Source organism: Macrosteles quadrilineatus, unplaced genomic scaffold, assembly GCF_028750875.1.
Source record: "Macrosteles quadrilineatus isolate MER2022 unplaced genomic scaffold, UCM_ALF_1.0 Scaffold_5__1_contigs__length_97177068, whole genome shotgun sequence".
In the NCBI taxonomy this organism is placed as follows: Eukaryota; Metazoa; Arthropoda; class Insecta; order Hemiptera; family Cicadellidae; genus Macrosteles; species Macrosteles quadrilineatus.
Window position 1 is genome coordinate 67,888,360 of NW_026542598.1, and position 20,006 is coordinate 67,908,365.

Here is a 20,006-nt window from a genome sequence, read left to right on the forward strand (position 1 = left end):
AGGCTAGCCGCATTGCCGTGGAACGTCTTACTTCCACGTCCCTTGGAAACATTATTTGCATCAAAGCTGGCTTCAACAAGGTAAACATTGAAAATTAAATCTCTAAATTGTAGTCTGTAAAGTTAAATTTGTACATAGTCTGCCTGAAGCAGTTCACCTAGCAAGTAAAATACTTTTATATAATGTTATTATGCCACTGAGCTAGAGATACAACTGGAAGTATCACTGAATGAGATTGAGCAAAGTTGGCCGCCTTAAGCGTAAAGTCGATGTAGGGGTATGTTCCAGACGGAACCAGTAGAATAGGGGATTGGAAGATTGCAAAAAAACCATAGCTAATGATCTGGTCGATTCCCCTAGTACCAACATAGCAAAGTTCTTACAGCGTGTTGATTTTTTATAGCAGAGTGGCAGTCCCAGTACTACCTCCAGTTGAGAAAGATCAGCGCACTGTGGAAATGATCCCCACCTAATACAAGTCGGTTGCAGTGCAAGGGATGTAAATCATAACTAAAACTGGTCATAATGTAAACAAATATGTTCTATATAAGGATAACATGGGAACTTTAAAGCCACTGGGACAGAGTCCAAGGGACTTAATAAAATATAAGGTCGGTTTGCAAATCTACTTAACAAACTCTTTCCAATGAGACGTGAATGGTCAAAATCTGTAAAGAAATTGCGGAGGAGTTCAAAGGACAAATTTCGTGTTGATTGTATAGAAGACAAACGAGTTATTATATACGTTGTTATATACGTACAACATACGTTAAACTATCTGGATGTTTGTACTCCGTCTAAGCTGTAGGTACACCAATCTAAAAACAAAAATAATAGAGTTCACAGAGAAAGAGACCATTCTCTGTTTTTGAGAACTCATTCCAGCATACAAACGCTGTATCCTCGCGAAATTGAGCCACGTTCAATTTAATGATAGCCTATTTGCAATAGAATCATTGCAAAGAACTGTTAGGTAGTCCCTCATGAGAGAGGACCTGTGTTACTAGACTCGTCTTACAAATAGTGTTCTGAATAAACAAGTTTGTAAAACCCTTGTCCTGTTCATTCATGTTTAGACAATTTCTGCTTGTATTGGCATGTAGGACAGAGGATCTGGCCTGGTGGCCAAAAGCCAAAGTCAGGCCTGAGGCCAAATGCTGTTCCAGATAAGCCTCTGGCCTTCTATCGCACCTTCGTGCTTCTAATCACCTTACATTCCTCGTCTTTCATCACTTCTATCACTCCCTCTCACTCGTCCTAACCCTCCTACTTGTTTCTAACAGCTGATTTGTTTAACACATTTGGATAAATATAGGACGAGAAAAAATCACTCAGCAGAGTATAGGATCTCGTATGGTTGTACACGCAGAATCAACTTAAATAACTTTGTGGACATTTTTTCTTTAATGACTTAATATTTTTCTTTTTCTTTAACATTGATACTTCAAGTAGACTTCTCTTCTTACTGTAAGATCTGAAGCATTTTTGACGTGTTTAATCTTACGTTATAGCTTGAGGGTGTTAAAACTTATGGGGCTAGCTTTTCTCATCCGGTATAAACCCAAAAACAGGCAATAGTTTGCACACAATTTTATGTGGATAAAATCTATATATTAGTTTGAAACTGTTTTTCTTTGTCACAGCTATTTTGAGAGAACGGCTGGGCGTAGAAACTCGGTAGGGGTGTCTAAAGAAAGGTCTTGGTCTGTAGATGAGCCATCAAAAGAGAAACATGGTGAATTCCCTTGGGGCTCTGCCCCAGTGGCCTTTGAATTCCCATCCCATGTTATTCTTATGGAGGAAAACGGGGTTTTTGTCACAGCTAATTTGAGAGAACGGCTGGGCGTAGAAACTTGGTAGGGGTCTCTAAAGAAAGGTTTTGGTCTGTAGATGAGCCATCAAAAGAGGAACGAGGCAAATTCCCTTGGAGCTCTGCCCCAGAAGCCTTTAAAGTTGCCTCTTCAGATTTGTTTACATTACGACCATATGCATAATTCTACACTACTTTTTTATGAAACAGCTGTTAATATTTAAATTGTGTAATATATATATATATATTTATATATGTGTCCGTTAGCGCGATAACTCGAGCAAAAATGATCCGATTTTGATGAAATTTGGTACAAACGTGTAAACCTACGTTTATTCGAACGAGTTCGCGAACCAGCATGATCGGACCATGGGAACGGGGGTTTATGGGGGCTTTTATGGGGTAAAAATGGGTTTTTCCCATTTTTGACCCAAAAAACATAAAATTTTGCAATTTCTTTCTAAACTATTTTGTAGAGCTTAAAAAAACAAATAATTTAGTATATTGAAGCGTTATAATGCGCCTAATATTTACGGAGAAAATTCCAAAAAATTGTAAATTTAAAATTTCCATGTTATTCTTACTGTTGTAGTTTGCTTGTTTATTAACATATTTTGCCCAAATTTGGAAAATGTTTTTATTTCTTACCAACTATTAACATTTTACATAAAAAACACTTTTACCCTCCCTGTTGCAGCAAACCTAAGTATGTTTTAAACTGATTCTTTTTAAATAGGGAATAAATGTGATATTTTTAAGGAGACATTTTAGTGTAAATCCATTCAGGGAAATGGAAATTCGCTTAGTCTGCAGGTTTGCTGCGGCGGGGGTATTTACCACTTCTTGGAGATTGTACGTAGGTGATAAACGTTGGCATATTGCATCTGTAGACGAAACTTGGGTTGCTGTAATTATTAGAATGGAAAAGAGCGAGAAATGCTGGACAATTTGATATAGGCTAAAAATAAAACTGAGTTAACACTGTTCTACATTTCTTGAGCAATCATTGAAATAACCGTTTTGCAAACAATGGAAACATAGAAAAAGTCATAGAACACAACCAAGTAGAAGAAATAAAAATAATTAGTTGAAAACACAAAAAAAAACAAGATCAGCTTTTTAAAAAAGATAAGATATTTACAAAAGATTTTGATTATATCTAACTGTTGTGTAGATTGTGGGTACTGTATTTCCATAATCTTTGAGTCGCCTGTAATGCTTCGCAATTGCTCGAATTCGAGCAACAGGTACACTAGTAGTTTTTAAATTCAAGAAACACAACAAATAACTATTTATTATTAACACGTGCCCTACTACAAGTAGGGTGCGTTTTTGTACTAGCATAGCCAAAACTTTGGTTAGTGTATGGTACTTGTAATGAGAGATAGGCCTTAATGTCTTCAGATCTATAAGGATGACAAATCCTATATGCGGATGATAATGTTCATCTACAAATTTAGGTTTCTGGTCGCCTCCATATTTGACATGAAGTGTTTGGATTGGCTGTTGTAGCCTACTTGTAAGTGCGATGTTGAACATTTCAGAAAGTGTAAACAAACAGCTGATGGACTTTGGTTTACATATCTTACTGTTCATTACCTACCAAATCATCTTTATTTCTGGTTTTAAAACAAGTTCTATTTTTACATACATTTTCTAGATTTTGGATCATTTGTTGCTGATGACGATTGGTTCCTATTATAAACAATAGTTAGCCCTGACAATTGACAAATTGAGCAAGTCTTGACATATGACGCCAAATAATACTATTTAAAATTCCATTACTCATAAACAAAAATCGTCAACATACCGAAAAAATCTGGTAAACTTTAGCACATTCATTTCGACACGTTCGGACCTACAGCTTCGAGTCCTTTGATTTTCTACTTAGAATACAAATCAAATCAAATCAAATCAAATTATCCTTTATTCATTTAGTATACAATATACATAAATAGCGTCAATACAATAATCGTGATAAAACAAATATCTTAAAACTAATGTACAAGAGTCAGTGGAAAAAATCTTTTACCTTATAACAGCATTTACTACATAAAAACTTAAATAACTGTTTCTTAAACGACTTAAGGGAAGCTACAGATTTAATCGAATCAGGCAGGTTATTGTAAAACTTAACACCAGAGTAGTGGGGAGAAGATTCTAAAGTTGAGGATTTATGTTTAGGGTATAAAAGGCAGCTTTTGTGTCGGGTATTATAATTATGATTGTCCAAATTAACAGAAAATTTAGAAATATTTTGTTTCATAAAAATTAATAAATTGTAGATATACAGACTGGGAAAAGTAAGGATATTATTGTTTTTAAATGTATTTTTACAAGAACCCCTAGCTTTGATAGAATAAATTGTTCTAATTATTCTTTTTTGCAATTTAAAAACTTTTTTATTTTTGTCGGAATTTCCCCAAAAAATAATTCCGTAATTGAGAATAGGATAAACATAGCCATAGTATACCATCATAAGAGTAGAAATATCAACTGATCTAGAAAGAATGAGAGTTACAAAATATGCTTTATTTAACTTTTTGATGACGTCTGTTATGTGAGTTTTCCAGGTTAATTTATGATCTACTGTTATTCCTAAAAATTTGGTGGAGTTGGCAAGGTTGCAAGATAGAGTGGTGTTTTCGTGAGAAAAATTGTTATTAAAATAATTTTTTTTAAAGTTCATTAAAAGAGACTTGGATTGATTTAGTAAAAGTCCATTAGCTTGAAACCAACTTTCCAGCTTTTGGAATTCTTGTTTGATAAGCTGTGGAAACATTGATTTATCTGGATGGGTGAAGATAGCAGAAGTATCGTCAGCAAACATAACCAATTTAGAATTTAAGGTCATGGGCAAGTCATTGACATAAACCAGGAAGAGTAAGGGTCCAAGAATGGACCCTTGAGGTACACCATCTGTGATTAATCTATAATCAGATTTAATTCCCAGTGACTGCAAATTTATACACTGTTTTCTGTTGGATAGAAATGAAACCAACCATTTACTGGTCCTGCCCGATATACCATAAAACTGCAACTTCCGAATCAGTATATTATGGTTTACACAGTCGAACGCTCTTGACAGGTCACAGAAGAGACCAGATACATTCTGCGACCTGTCAAGAGCATCCGCAACCTCAGATACAAAACTAAATATGGCATCTACAGTGCTTTTACCCCTTCTAAACCCATACTGATTCATGTTGAAGAGTTGACATTTATCAAGGTAATCATACAGCCTATTAAAAACTATCTTTTCAAAAATTTTTGAGAATGTCGGCAGTAATGAAATGGGCCTATAATTAGTTAGTTCTTTTGGATTGCCTTTTTTTATAACTGGTATCACGTTTGAGAGCTTTAGTACATCCGGAAACACACCTGTATAGAGTGAAGTGTTGATTAAATGAGCAAGTGGGATTGAAATAAAAGATGAACATTGTTTTATGATGAAGGGTGATATTTCATCCCATCCACACGATTTGGAAGGTTTTAATTCGTTAATTATTTGCTGAATTTCTTGAGGATCTGTAGTTTTGAAAGATATTAACATGGAATTAGGTCGGACCCCTTGTTGTAAAAAATTTATTGAGCTTTCAGGATCAGAATTAACATTTAGAAGTTTGCAAGTTTCTGTAAAGGATTTGTTAACATAATTTAACTGATTTTTTATGTTTACGGATTCGGATAAAAATGGAAATTTGTCTATTTTACTGGCGGAAGTATTCGTTTCTGTTTTTACAATTTGCCAAGCAGTTTTAGTCTTGTTGAACGATTGTTTAATTTTATTTTTATTATGTAATATTTTAGCAGTTCTTATACATTAACTGAGCACTTTGCTGTACTTTTTAACATAGTTTTTAAAATGCAGATTTGTGGATCGTTTGCTGAGCTCAAAAAGTTCCCGTTTATGTTTACTAGATCTTTTTATCCCACTTGTAAGCCAACCTTTATCTTTATTCCGGTTAAGACTATTTTTAGCCTTAACTAATGGAAAAGACGCATTAAAATGTAGTTTAAAAATATGTAAAAAACACTTATAAATAGTATTTGCATCAGATGTTACATTTAATTTCTGAAAGAAGTAAGACCAATCCTCTGATTTTAAAGAATTGACAAAATTGGAGATATTAACCTTAGAAAAATGTCTTACGTATATTGTTTTTTTATTAACCACAGTTTCTGTATGTTTCTTGGTAAAATATTCACAATTCACTTGAAGATATTGAGTTAAGTGATCAGATAAACCATTTTGTACCACAGAAGGCAAACATAAATTAGGTTTAAAATTTGTTATAATATTATCAATACATGTACTAGAAACATTTGAAACCCGAGTGGGTACCTTTATAGTTGTAAAAAGATTGAATGAATTTAATATTGAAAGAAACTCTTCAGATTGAGAACTATTTTTCAAAATATCAATGTTAAAATCTCCTGTAAGTATAAAAAAGGATTTAGGATTCTTAAGAATAGAATATTGTAAAAGTGAACGCAAGCTAGAAAAAAAATATCATATGCAATTTTGGTATACACGGTAGGTCTGTAGACACAAAGCACAATTAAATCAAGAGGGTGCGTGATCTGAGCACCACAACACTCAAAATAAGAGTCAACCGTAAAGTTTCCAAGATCCGCTCTTAATTTAATACTGTAATTATTATTCACCAATACACAAACCCCACCTCTTTTTTGTTTCTCTCTGCAATATGAACCGGCTAATTGATACCCATCGAATTGAAAAAGTGGAATTTGGCATGTAGATGGAACCCAGTGTTCAGAGAAACAAACAATATCAGGTTTTGTTCTAAAAGAATCTATGTAAAGATTTATTTCATCGGTTTTATTGCCCTGGGTTATCCCTTGAATATTGCAATGTAAAATGTTTAGTAATTTAAGTGCTTGTGTGTCAGCAGTGCCCACATAAGAGGAATTGGTCTTAGATTGTAGTCTTATGCTTTCTTTTGCATGACCTTTCTGTTCCTTAAAAAATATTTCATGTTAGTCTGCCTAGTATTTACATCAGTAAAACTGTTATCAACTATAATTTCTTCACTTTCTACAGAAATCAAACTCTTGGGTATTTCAGCTTCTTTTTCATTTGTTGTGTTGAGGTCATTGTGGAGTGAGATGTCAGGAGTTGTAGGTTGTGTGTCTTGACCAGGTGCACTGGACGTCGGAGAAGCAACATCCCGAGTTCCGATCACATCAGTTGGTAGATCCGCCTCTTTGGCCTGTCTAGGTTGTCTCTCGATGGGATCATCCTTCGAATGTTTGTTAACTCGAGTCTTCTGATGATTCACCTGGGTTTGACTCTTGGTTATTGTAGATGGAACTGTCGGTAACTTTGAGGTCTGGAAGTTAGGTTTACCCATCTCCCACTCAGGCAAACCTTCCTCATTGAATTCATAAATGCCGATCCTTATGTCTAGGTTATTAAACGTTTTGGTTACCATCTCCTTAACTCTTCCCCAATGAAGTCCATCCAGCCCACAACCGATACGAGGCATAGCTAACTTGCAGATCTTATATTCGATGCATTTTGCCTTTAGACTGTCGAGTGAGTTTTGGAGAGTTTGGTAAGTTGGCTTCTTGTAACTTAACTCTTTTGTTACTAAGTAAAAAATATACTGACTGTCAACCTTCAGTGCGGCACAACCACCAACACCTACATTCTGGGACTTAAGCTCTTCAATTCTCTTGAATTTACTCCTGAATTGCCCACATTGCAGTACCATAGTACCAATGATCATATTTACAGCTTTGTGTTTTAGTATCAAGGCTATAACTCTAACTGCACTACCTCTAAACGAGATATAACTAGTTTTAATTCGTTCCAACATACCTCTATTGGTGCTACCGCTTATTTCACCTCTGCATCTAGAAGGTTTAAAGCCAATCTAGTGTTTATGCATAGCATAGTTTTATTTCATTCTGGCTAAAAGCTTTGAGCTTCTGTTTCTTTGAGTTTCTATTTAGTAAATGACATGTTACTACTTCTCTAGGTGCTACATCTAATTAAAATTATCTAAAAAGACAAATTAGCGATTCAGCACTATATCATCCATTAAAGAAAGCCCTATTAAAAATTCCCTCCAAATGTTGATTCCTGCGTTTTGGACGTTCGGTGGACATTGTGTACAGTTCGGCGCGGGAGTCCACCCACCTGGCAGTCGCTATAAAAGGCGGAGGTAACCCGAGCGGGTCTATTCTGGTCCGCTGCGGCGCGCACTGCCCGTCCGCGGTCCAGTCGCCGCACACCTCAGCCGAGCACAACGTTCAACCCTGAATTTGTCACTAAAATCACAGAAAACATACTACTGTATGTTTTCTGTGCTAAAATTTAGTCAAGCTGATCGAAATCGAGCGTAGCCAAAGTGTAGAAATTGCGACAGCTTCTCCCAAGTACTCAAGTAGTTCTGGATTATTTTTATTTCCTTGATACCTACATTAAATGTTTTACCCAGCTGAAGATTCCTATCTTCTTATTCTATCGTGAACAACAATAATTAGTTTTGTGTCATTTTAAAACAATGATTAGTCGATATTTTAATTTTGACCTGATAGAAGAGATCTCCCTTTGAAAGCGTTACTGCACCATCGTAAACCAAATAATGACCTATCTTCAATCATCCTTAAAGTACTCTGCTTGTGAGTTAATAGACCTATTCAATAAGTAATTTTATTTCTTGGTCATGGATATTCTTCATTTCATTCTAAATGTAATTTTAGCCAAAACTTTGGGATGTTTATTCATACCCAGCCCAAAGGACCAAAATACTTAATATGTCATAGCTGAAAATTGGAGAGAAATAGATAAACTATCCCTCCCCGTATGTTGTTACAAAATTCTAATAAATTGTTTGTGTGTTGTTGTAGTTGATTTAATAATATAGTATACTAGGTGAACCCGTGCGAATTCGCACAAATAATAAATTATGATATTATAGCAACGTCGTTAGACGTTGCGTCGTTGTATCGACGTTGGTCTTGAGCTTGATCGTTGGCTATATTATGCATTCTAAGTTCTTTTTGCTGTTCAGTAGGAGTATTTTGCAGGACGGAGCTCATAATGCTGAAAACTTGCGCGTATGGATTAAATATCAACCAAATGTGAGTCAAAATGTGCATGAGTCTAGTGCTGCAAGAACCATTAGATTTGTTTAGCATTCATCCTTTAACAGCGGTTTCGACGTCGTAGATATAAATTTGGGCATATGTGGGATGCTCCCCTTCTGACGGTTGAAAGGTGCCAATTGAGTGATAAATTGTGTCGTGCACCTTATACATGAAAGGCCCTCCACCGTCATGTTCTCCAAATTTACCTCGAGTGCTGACCATTGCGAGCGCAGAGTTGTACGATCTAATGTTCTCTTTGTAGTTTCTGCTGAAATTATTTGCTCCATTTAAGTAGGCTCTGGATATAATAGATTTCTCAGTATGGTGGTAGATTCACTTTTGCTTTATGGCAGCAGGATGAAAATCCTTCACCTCATTCTCTTTGTTCTTCTTTAAAATATAGCACAGCACATTTCTGACATTTTAATGCCATCTCGCCAAGTAAGTACACGTTGCCACTAACTGTTGTTCCAGCTCCTCATCTGGGCTCCTTACGTTTTGCATTGCTTGCCGTATATTGACTCACCGTGTCCGACCAGCAATATTCTTTTCGTTGGGTCCTTGACATGTTTAAACGAAAATATTATGTAAAACCTTTCTCTATATAGATAACATTGAGATAACAGGTAACATTTCTTTGCCAGGTATCTAATTATCTTTAAAAACATGCAAACTGTATACATTTGAAAACCAAACAAAACAGCTGGGATTTAATTTTGTTTAAACTAATGTATTGACATATGTTTCAGAATATAATAACATTCAAATCAATCACAATGTTATCCTTATGGAAGGAACTTTGAGGGCACCCTACGCCCTTAAAATGATATATTTCGAAAATCTAAAGTTAGTTTGCACATCTACACACCTAGACGAACATTTTGGTATATAATATATGGGGTTAAATCTTAAAACAAAAAAGCCTTATTGTTCACAAAGTTTCATGTCGCGTATTAAATATATAGACAGATAGATAGATAGATAAGAAAATCGAACATACTATGAAATGATTATAGTACAGATCATACTACAGGACTTGCTTGGATAACTATTTAACTAACTCCTCAATGTGAAAATTTCTAGATGAATAAACTCAGATGATGGTCAGGGTTTTTATTCCACAATTAAAAATAACTTCTAGTATGTTTTTGGCTTAAAATCGAGCATGGATATTCTGGATTGTGGAATTTTGTATTGGAAGTATAATGGTATCTTTCCCTTTTAAAAAATGCCAGTATATGTCTACCCATTTTAAATTGCCTTTTAAATGCATCAGTTTGTGACTACATCTACAGAGTTTATAAGGTTTTCAAGATAACACCCTTGAAATGCAAGAAAAAATACGGTACAAAAATAAATCCCATTATGATGTATGCATACAACTAAAAATCTAGGCAACAAAAGTACATGGTGTACAATGTATATTAAGAAAAATCACCAAAAACAAGTTCAAAATAAAATAATGTAGATAAGTAAAAAGAGGATTTATTTAGTAATGATATATTTAGTAATGCCTCACATCAGCACTGGACTAAGGTCTATTTCCTGTTAACATTTCTCCCCACCAAAACCCCCTTGTGTTGGCCAAATTTCTCTACCTGGGTTCGTTGTTTGTCTCACGCCAACACATCTATGGCTTCTGTTTTTCTGTCCTCTGATGAAATGAAGTTGCCCTATCCTGATACATTATTATTTCTAACAATTATTTCACCATGTTGTTCCTTATTATAATCATCTTCACATATCCATAATCCCTGCGGCTGAGGGGAAGGGTACTTGGGGTTGTCCTAGAAGTGGACGTTGGTAAGAGTTATATCTCCGACGATCTTGACTTTGTTGATAGACTTCAAAGGTACTCTGTGTTTGTAGGAGGCGTAGTGGTGACCATCCACAGCCACCATAAACTTGGCTTCGGTGATGTAGAATTCGAGGTAGAACGGATGACCTCGGCGGAACGAAAACTTTTCATCAACTGCTACCTCTTCCATTAAAGTTTGGTCTTTTACCTCGGTGTTTAGACCTATGTAGCTGTTGCTTTTGTTACTAATGAGATTCCCATTAAACCATGCACTGAATATGAATCCATAGTTAGGAGAAAGTTCTTTAGCTCCAACCAAGAACAGCACTCGAAACCAATCAGGTTCATCCCCCACCAACTTCAACTATAATAGAAGACTGGGCATGAAGTTCAGACGTCAGCTTGTATTCCACAGTTGTCTACTGACGCCTGGCTAACACGAAGTCGACGATGTCCAACATACGATGTCCAACGTCTGACTGCCCTCCTTCCTCAGGTGTTGTTTTATTTCCAGAAGACTTAGTTTGCCGTGGAGTCAAAGCAACGTGTTTTTGTTTGAATCAAAAGGCTCAAGATGACCAATTCCTTCGCCGGGATAAGTAACTTTTACAATTCTTCTTTTTAACCAGACACCAGGCTTAAGAGACATGTGGTAACTTTGAGCCTCTTGGGGTTGAATAACTATGGCCATTGTTTGTTTGGCAACGTTTAAAGTGTCCTCTACTGGGGTTATCCACTCTTTGCATCTGTCCATGTTAAGTGAATGTTCTGTGAAGTTTGTATCACACTTTCAATTGAAGAAAAGACTGCAAACTGTCAATAATTACTTAAATTTTGAACTCTTTCTTGATAATTTCTGGTCTTGTGGAACCACTATGAACAAGAACTTCTTTCTAGTTCTGACTTTGTTTTTCATGTTGGATTAGGTGTACATAGAAGAGATTTTAATTTTAAAATGCTAGCTACTTGGGATGTATAAAAAAATAAAATAAAAATTTAATAGAGCAATGGGGGGATAAATATTATGGAGTAAATCAGCCCATGTCAGATCAGCGAGGTTTTTTGAGGAGTTAATCCAGCTGCTCCTCAAGATAATCCTGTGCTGTATGAGATTAGATTAGTAATTCCACTACCTCAATATCTGAAGTGGATGTAGGCTTGGTTCTTTCCACAGCATAGGTCATGTTTTGTCAATAACTGTTGCAACTTGATAAATTCTTCCAAGGAAGCGGTGAAATATGGTGTTGAAACATAATTGAATTGTTAAATGATTATTGCAGCTTAACTATACAATTTTTAACATGTAGTGTAAACATGTAGTGTAAACATGTGTGTAACATGTAATGAGTTGGTGGCTCAGTCGGTATCGTCACGGAATTCGGGCCCAAGGCAGCGATGTCGTGGGTTCGGATCCTGGTCACTGCCATTAAAATTTATCAGTTCAGTTCATCTAAGTACTGTACCGGCTAACTCCTTGCTTTGCTGTAAACGTTCCACGCACGGGCGGTTAGTCTATGTGGACGGGCAAATAAAAGGTTAACAGAGGCCGCCAACCTCTTTATTAAAAAAAAAAACATTTTTGCTTAGAACAGTTTAAATTTTAGCTGTGTGAACATGAGAAATCTATCCAGTGTTTATGTTCATGTTCCTGATATTGATGTCCAGCTTATAAGGACCATCATGTAACCTTCCTTCAATGGTTGTGGATTCTTTGCATTATTGCTCCATCCAAGATAATATGTGAAGAGGATCTATACTTCGCTAACAATATTTAGGCGGTTTTAGGGGAAGAAATATATCCCCTTTACTTGACCCTTACTTTTAAAATAATAGCTCAACAGCTGATTAAGCAACATACATTAGATACAAAAAAGTGGTGGGAAAACTTCCCCTCAAACCGCCTAAAAATTGTGAACGAAGTATAATATTTTACCCTTCCATCACACCATCACCAACTTATTATTACTAAGCTTCCAAACTAACCTTTCAAGGTTTGTCCATCACAACTCTATACCAACATTGGAAATATCTTCCTAGCTAGAAAAATTTTAATTTAAAAAAATAAAGTGCGGAAATAGGTTATCGAGTGAAAAAATTGCAGTGAAATCCATTTTTTGTGGTCTTCTATGAGAAGCCTAGGTACCCTCCAAAACACAATTTCTTACGAGAAGAACATTTTACGGCCATTTTTTTAACTCCCAAGCCACTGGATGTTGAACTCATTAGATCTACTGTGATGTTTACAAGCGAATAAATCTGATTAGTTTTGGGAAATACTTCCGTGTGCTTATTATATCTAGCTCTAAAAATAGAAAATATCAGTAATTCTACATAGCACTATGGAGGCTGCTAGATTGTATATGTTGTATATGTAACATGTGTACGGATAGAAAGAAAGTGGAAAGAATACATTTTTGTATTATTTGTGTTAATAAACTGGTAGGCCTACTACAGTATAAGTTATTTTCCTACAGTCACCCGACAAAGTGGGCTTCCTTGCACTGATTATAGTACAGAAAGCTGCTAATTGCTACATTTACTCACTTTGCCGCACACTTTTTACTTTGTCGCACTTGTTTTACTTTGTCGCAAACCAGTGTTCCAGCCAAACAACACAAAACAGGATGCTTTTATTATGCACGTAGTCCGTGTACGCTGGGAAATAGGTTGGCAACACTACGATAGATACTACGACTACGATCAGCTGTTGCAGTGTTTTCCATTTCTTTTAACGCTTGGATTTGACCTAACCTAAAACGTGTTGTTTAGTGTTTCAAAGACTAATTATTTCTATGCTTTATAAGAACTGCGTGAAAAATATATAATGTGTAACACGAGTGCAAATTGTCCTTGCTGCATGTACCACTTCGCTCATGTTACTCAATAACACAAATCACCATTGTTTTAAACTCCCTAAATCAACATTTTCTCAACACCCATCATAGCATATTACAATATTCAACTACAATATCAACATAAACATTGCAGAAAACATGTTTGAACATGTCATCGTGGCGTGGAATGTACCAGTGACTACAGTCCGCCCTCACACGAGCCATCGGCGTGAGTCAGGAGCCAAAATGAGTGTTTTCAGTGTCGAGCTCTGCGTCACAACTGACACTTTCCGCAACTGGCAGACGCAGACGCTGCTGACAATTTCTGCTGCGACGAAAATGATAAAATCTGCGAGTGATTCACTGCTGTGGCGCAAACATGTAGGAAGAATGACTTGCTGTAGATGTTTGTCTCATCAGTTTAAATTTGGTACATTACCTTTTACTATTGTTAGAAGATATTCCATTCCCAATGTTAAAGTTTTCGTCCATTTTTAGCGAATTTCCCTATAGGGAAGTAGCTATTACTATGATTGTCTACAATGCTCAATTGGGCAATCGCAATTCTTTGCTTTTGTGAATTTCAATTCGGCTGTCAAGCTGTTAGATTATGCCAGATCAAGATGGATGGAGTAAAAGTTTTACTTCATACATCTTGATGTCAGACATCGATGTATAATAACTCGTAAAGTTGTTACATCGATGATGCCAGTAGCCTGCTCGGCGCTCGGGAGACGGAATCGTTCGCGAACCATCGTTATCGGAAAATGGGAACGGGGTTTGACGAAGGATTGTATGGGGTAAACATTTTTTTTACTCATTTTTGACCTTCAAAACACAAAATTTCCCAATTTCTCTTTAGACATTTTTAAAGAGCTTAAAAAAACAAATGATTTTGTATATCAAAGTGTTTTTGTACGGTTATTGTTAACGGAAAAAACTCAAATTTTTTTAAAATCTAATAGTATCATGTTATTCTTATGGAGAATATTGTAAAATGTTGTAGTTTGCTTGTTTATGGACATATTTTGATCAAACTTGGCAAATTTTTTTATTTTATACTAAGCTATTAATATTTTACTAAAAAATACACTTTATTAGTTCCCTTGTAGCAGCAAACCTAGGAACTCATTAAACCTAATGTTATTTTAATAAATTTGATTGAAAATCAATTCGGACAAATGGAAATTCGCTTAGTCGGCAGGTTTGCTGCGGCTTGGGTATTTTAATCAAAATCGTCGTAGTTGATGTGAGCCTCCGATAGATTGATAGGTTGTGCTGATCTAAATTACTAATTTCTGTTGAATACAGACACTTTTTTACAAAGTCTAACTAATGTAATGACTTATCGTGAGCAATAGCAATCTTATGATGACCTATCAGTCTCACCTTAGACAGCAACAAAAACTAAGGTAGACAATTTTAGAAAAATTTTAAAGATAATTTTAGATACTAGCACATTCTGTGACTGGCTTACACGACTATGTTCTTTTCTCGTCAACTTGGTTACAGCTGGTGGTGTATATGGGATGTCTACTTTAGTATCCATAGTCAATGGTATTACTTTAGTTTTACCATAGATAAATCGTGTTGCTTAGTCTATGGTTTTACATAATTGTAGTCAAAATGTGAATGTTTTCAATGAAAGCTGTGTAGCTATGTACAGCTGCCTTATTAATAATTGTATCCTATTTGATAACACATTTAAATAATTTTGGTTGTTGTTTTAATGTTAAACTTTTGAGCTACTTAAATAAAGGTTGTTGTACATTTTGCTGTGAAATGTTATTTGGCACTACAAGTTGAATTGCTGTGTGGATATACTTCCTCCTAGTACTCAGTAGGCACATTTTTCAATCCTGGAAAGTCAGACAGTTTTTTTTTTTTTTACACTGAGCCCAGCTGTTCTTGATCATAAACTTTTCAGAAATAATAAGAAACAGCTGATCAGAAAAAATATCATTTAGTCCATGCATTACGGTGGGACACACGGGAGGGACTAAGGCTAACATATCTTGTAGTGTCATCTTCGCCGCTAGAACCGCTAAGTTGAAAAAATTATTTTTTTCATTTTTAGTTACCTATAAAATTAACTTTTTAAAAATAAAACTGTCATAACATAACCTAACCAACCAGACTTGCTGATAATATAAAACTGTATAAGATAAAAATCTAATTAATGATTACTTATAATTTTTTATTAATTATTAAATTAATTTTAAAATTTATTATTATAAAATTCAACTGTCATAACCTAACCTAACCAACCAAACTTGCTGATATAACAATTTGTTGACAAAAAGTTAGTGCTTCCAGCGGGATTCGAACCCGGGAACTCCTGAACACCAAATTGAAACGCAACTAACAATGTCACGAACGCCGCTGAAAACTCATTGTTTCGTTACGGTAATCGTGTTGCCTCAAGAGTAGACATTAGCCACGAGAGATATGACGTCACTACACCTTTAGCCTTAGTCCCTCCCGTGTGCCCATTCCCCATGCGGTTGATCCATTTGTCTGTGATTAAACTAACCATCACAAGTAGACTTTTTATCCCACTGTAAATTTTGAAGCTCGTTTTTCCTGTCTATTTCATGCTGGTGACACTGATCGCTAGTGTCGACGAAATTTGTTTCCTGTTAGTTTAGGGTTAATTTCATGATTTGTGCTTTACTGTTTGGTTATATAACTAGGGGACGAAAGGAACTAACAATAAAATTGTCTAGCTGATCCATAAGAAAGAGAAATCTAATGGTTCATGCTACTTAGCTCTCCCCTATTATAAGAAGTTTTTAATCGTCACAAGTAACATTAACATACCTCATATAGGTACACACTGTTTAAATAGACAAATTCATACAAAAAAAAGAAAACAAAATGTATTTGTTTAACTGGGCAAATTAATGCAGTATAAAGTAGTATTTTTTTAATGGTGATCTCTCAATGTATTAGAAGCCACGTTTTATTATTTCAATTATCTTGTTCAATAACATGTTTTTAAAGTTTTTACAAATGCACTTTATTTTCAATGCTACCATTTCTTCTTTATCAATAAACTTTGGCAACCAATATAAGAGTCTGTGGACTTTTTTTGTACACATCTTTTAATCTGACACAGTTGATGTTTAAAAAATCTATGGATTCAAGAACTATCTTAAATTATTTCTCCATCTTCAAAAACATTAACCACATTCAACACATTTTAAGCTCGCAAAAAAATGTAAAATAATTAATTAATGCTGGTTCTAATTTTTTGTCAAATGCTTTTAGACAGATTTTGTAAAACTTTAGCCATTTTTATTGTTTGGATTTCATATAGTTTGGAGAGTACCAAAAGGTTTTCTACCAGCAACAGACGGCTGTAGTAGGAATATGGAATTTAAAGGAAACCCAAGCAGGATATTAATAAACAAGATGAATGGATAGGAGCAGTTGTCAGTAGTACCCATAATTCCACCAAATTGTTTAGACAGTCAATTTAGAGCAGTTGGCAAGAGAAGAACATAAATCCTTGTGACATTAGTGAGCTGGACATGATGGTTTAAGTATTTTCTTAATCTATGATTTTATTGATAACTGTGCCTTCAACTGCAACTGTACACTATCATATCCAAAGTCAATGAATGTTCATTTTTGTACTCTTAGTATAAAACGGCTAAAAGCAGTGCTTGACAGTATAATGATTAGTTATAATTTGAAGTGAGAGTGTGAGAAATTCCAAAGCAACAGTCATGCTACGAAGATTGAAACCTAATAATAATATCAAAATTAAATATTTTAAAACATTTAGACTCCATATGACTAATTATAAAATTTATAGTTACAAAGAAAAGGAAAAATGGTGAGAGCGGTTGATGGTGAGTTTTTTACTGTGCATATATCTTTTCTGGTAAAAATATCAAAGATAAAGAGATTTATATGAATTTACAGCAATACTTTGATGATTTTACCTGTTAATCTTATCATTCTGATAAGAAACTCCCAGGATATCTAGGTCAATAAAGGATGAGTTGGATTATCTGTAAAGTAAGTCTTCTAACATGAGAAGACTATTAAGATACTGTAATGTTTCAAGTGGTTTGAAATTTTAGTTCAAAGGTATTATGTTGTATGCAATTTAAAATTGTTTAAGTTAAAACAAAATAGAATTTTCATATTTTGTTTCAAACACATATTGACGAGTTTCAAACACCATTAATTTATAAAAAAATATATATAAACTGCAATAAAACAGTATAGAAAAGTTTCAACAATACAGTACATGAAAATAAAATTTGAATGTTAATAAAGTTTAAAGCTCATACATAATACCAACTTATCATATTTTCCACCTAATGAGTACATCAAAAGTTCAGATCTAATGTTCAAATTTAATGGTCGAAATATTTCTAAATCGTAAGTTCATGTTTGCCAGGTTTTCTTCGCTCGGGTGAAGTTTGCTGAAGGAATCAGTATATTCTGGAGAGACACTTGGGCTCGTGGCCAAAGTATGCGTCAAATTCAAACTTCTGGTTATTTTAATCCCAAGTCACCTTTATACCCTCAGAAATCTTCTACACCTACTTTTGGCACACATTTTCCTAAGCATTGTGTATAGGGGCTGGTATAAGGTCAGCTGATGTTATCCTATACTCTAATACGAGCAATGTTTGCTTGTATGTATGTATGTATGTATGCTTGCTTGCTTGCTTGCTTGCTTGCACCAAGATCTCGAAAACGGCTCCGACGATTTTCTTCAAATGTTGTAAATAGATTATTTTTGGCCTAAAAACGAGTTTACTACAGTTACAACTGCCAACAAAAATCTAATTACGTAGAAAAATGAAACTGAAAGTCACATTTTTTTAACATTAGTCTTATGGGTTGCTAAGTAACCATGTTGGAAGAATTAAATAACAAGGAAAAAGTAAACAAAAGACTTGTAAGTTAAAACATGTGTTCATAAAGGCATCTACCCACAGTATACTAGAAATTACAAAATACAGTACAAAAGCAAAAACATCAGTTGTTACTATTAAGCAAAGATTATGCTGAAGATTACTGGATACAATGTTTGTAGTAAAGGCTAGCAGTGCGGAGTGTAGGAAGCGTCTGCGGCAGTTGGATTAATGTATCTTAAAATACTCAAATGCTACGGTTAGATTCCCCATCCTTATGGAACAGCTGAAGCCAATTTTATTGGTAGTTCTGTCCGGTTTTCTGTAGATGTCGTTTTTGTCTACAATCTGTTTCTATTATTTTAGGGTTAGTTTCTCATTATTTGTGTCTCACTGTTTGGTTATATAGCTAATGGACGAGTTATTGTTTATGATTAGATAGTTTTATTTGGTTAAACTAGGGTTTAAATTACTGAAATAACAAGAAACAAATTGTAAACCAAACACGACATCTACAGAAAACCGGGCGGAACTAACAATAAAATTGGCTTCAGCTGTTCCATAAGGATGGGAAATCTACTAAGGGATTATGTTTTATCATGTTCTATCCATGCTTAAATCCTAAGAAAAGGGTAAAATATTTATGTAGTATGAAATTATGGAAAAGTGGTAGGCCTATGTCAATTATTGTATGAGCTTTATGCAAGCACATACTTTGGTAACTATATATCTCAACTCTAGAACGGTAAAAAGTGTATTACTATATCACTAGCTCGAAAAAAGTCGAATATATTTTATTCTTATTGTGGCCAACTTTGTTTAAAATCTAGAGTCGACTCAATCCGATTGGATTGTATTATGTCATTATGCATTATGGCAAAACTAATACTGAAATAAATAATTACAAAACTAATACTGAAATAAAAATTTTGCATTATGCACATGTGGTTAAAAGTCACATGTTTGTGATTAACGTATCAACAATAGAGTTTTGTTTGTAAACATCTTGCCTCAAAAAATTCGTTACTAGATGGAAATGTACTCAACAAAAAATCTGAAATCATGAAAAGAGGACGACCACCAAATAGAAGTTTGAAGAAGTTGGGGAATTTCTTTAAAAGTCACAAAGCTGATGTAGACCAGGTAAGTTATAAAATATATACCTTTATTAATTTAATTACATACATTAAATCCGTGTGGTATGTCATTACTAGCTTACACCACGAATACAGAAATTGGAATAGAGTTGCTTATTTTATATTTCTCTATAGCTCATTGTGTGAGGTACATTAAAAAGTTAGATGACAATTTACAATTTTGTGAACATCATTACATTGAAATAGTTATATTTTGTTTAGGATGGATTAAAACAATTCTATAAAGGTAGGATAACTAAGGAATAAACTTATTTGTTTAATTAAAAAATTTGAATTCTTAACTTTTGTCCAATTTACTGGTCATTATGGTTAAATAAATATAATGATGTCAGTTTCTCTAATAAATTTTAGTAGTTAGGCAAGCTCATGAGGAGTTTAAGGTAAGTTTTCAATACTTCAAAACCTGTAGAT

The 20,006-nt window shown here is 34.6% G+C and overlaps 2 protein-coding genes across 2 annotated transcripts in view; one reads left to right on the top strand and one right to left on the bottom strand.

The window, feature by feature from the left end:
• The window catches only part of LOC128994161 (trypsin-like), a 94,037-nt gene continuing 74,031 nt past the window's right edge, over positions 1-20,006 (top strand). The window contains exon 1 of the mRNA XM_054418492.1: positions 1-80. The gene's annotated coding sequence lies outside the window, so the exon portion shown is untranslated. The remainder of the gene's footprint in view (positions 81-20,006) is intronic.
• On the bottom strand, positions 10,717-11,911 carry LOC128995673 (galectin-8-like). Its single transcript, XM_054420691.1, has 2 exons — positions 11,861-11,911; positions 10,717-11,091 (listed from the first exon to the last, which is right to left on the bottom strand). The coding sequence occupies exons 1-2, from the start codon at positions 11,909-11,911 to the stop codon at positions 10,717-10,719; spliced, it is 426 nt and encodes a 141-aa protein (XP_054276666.1).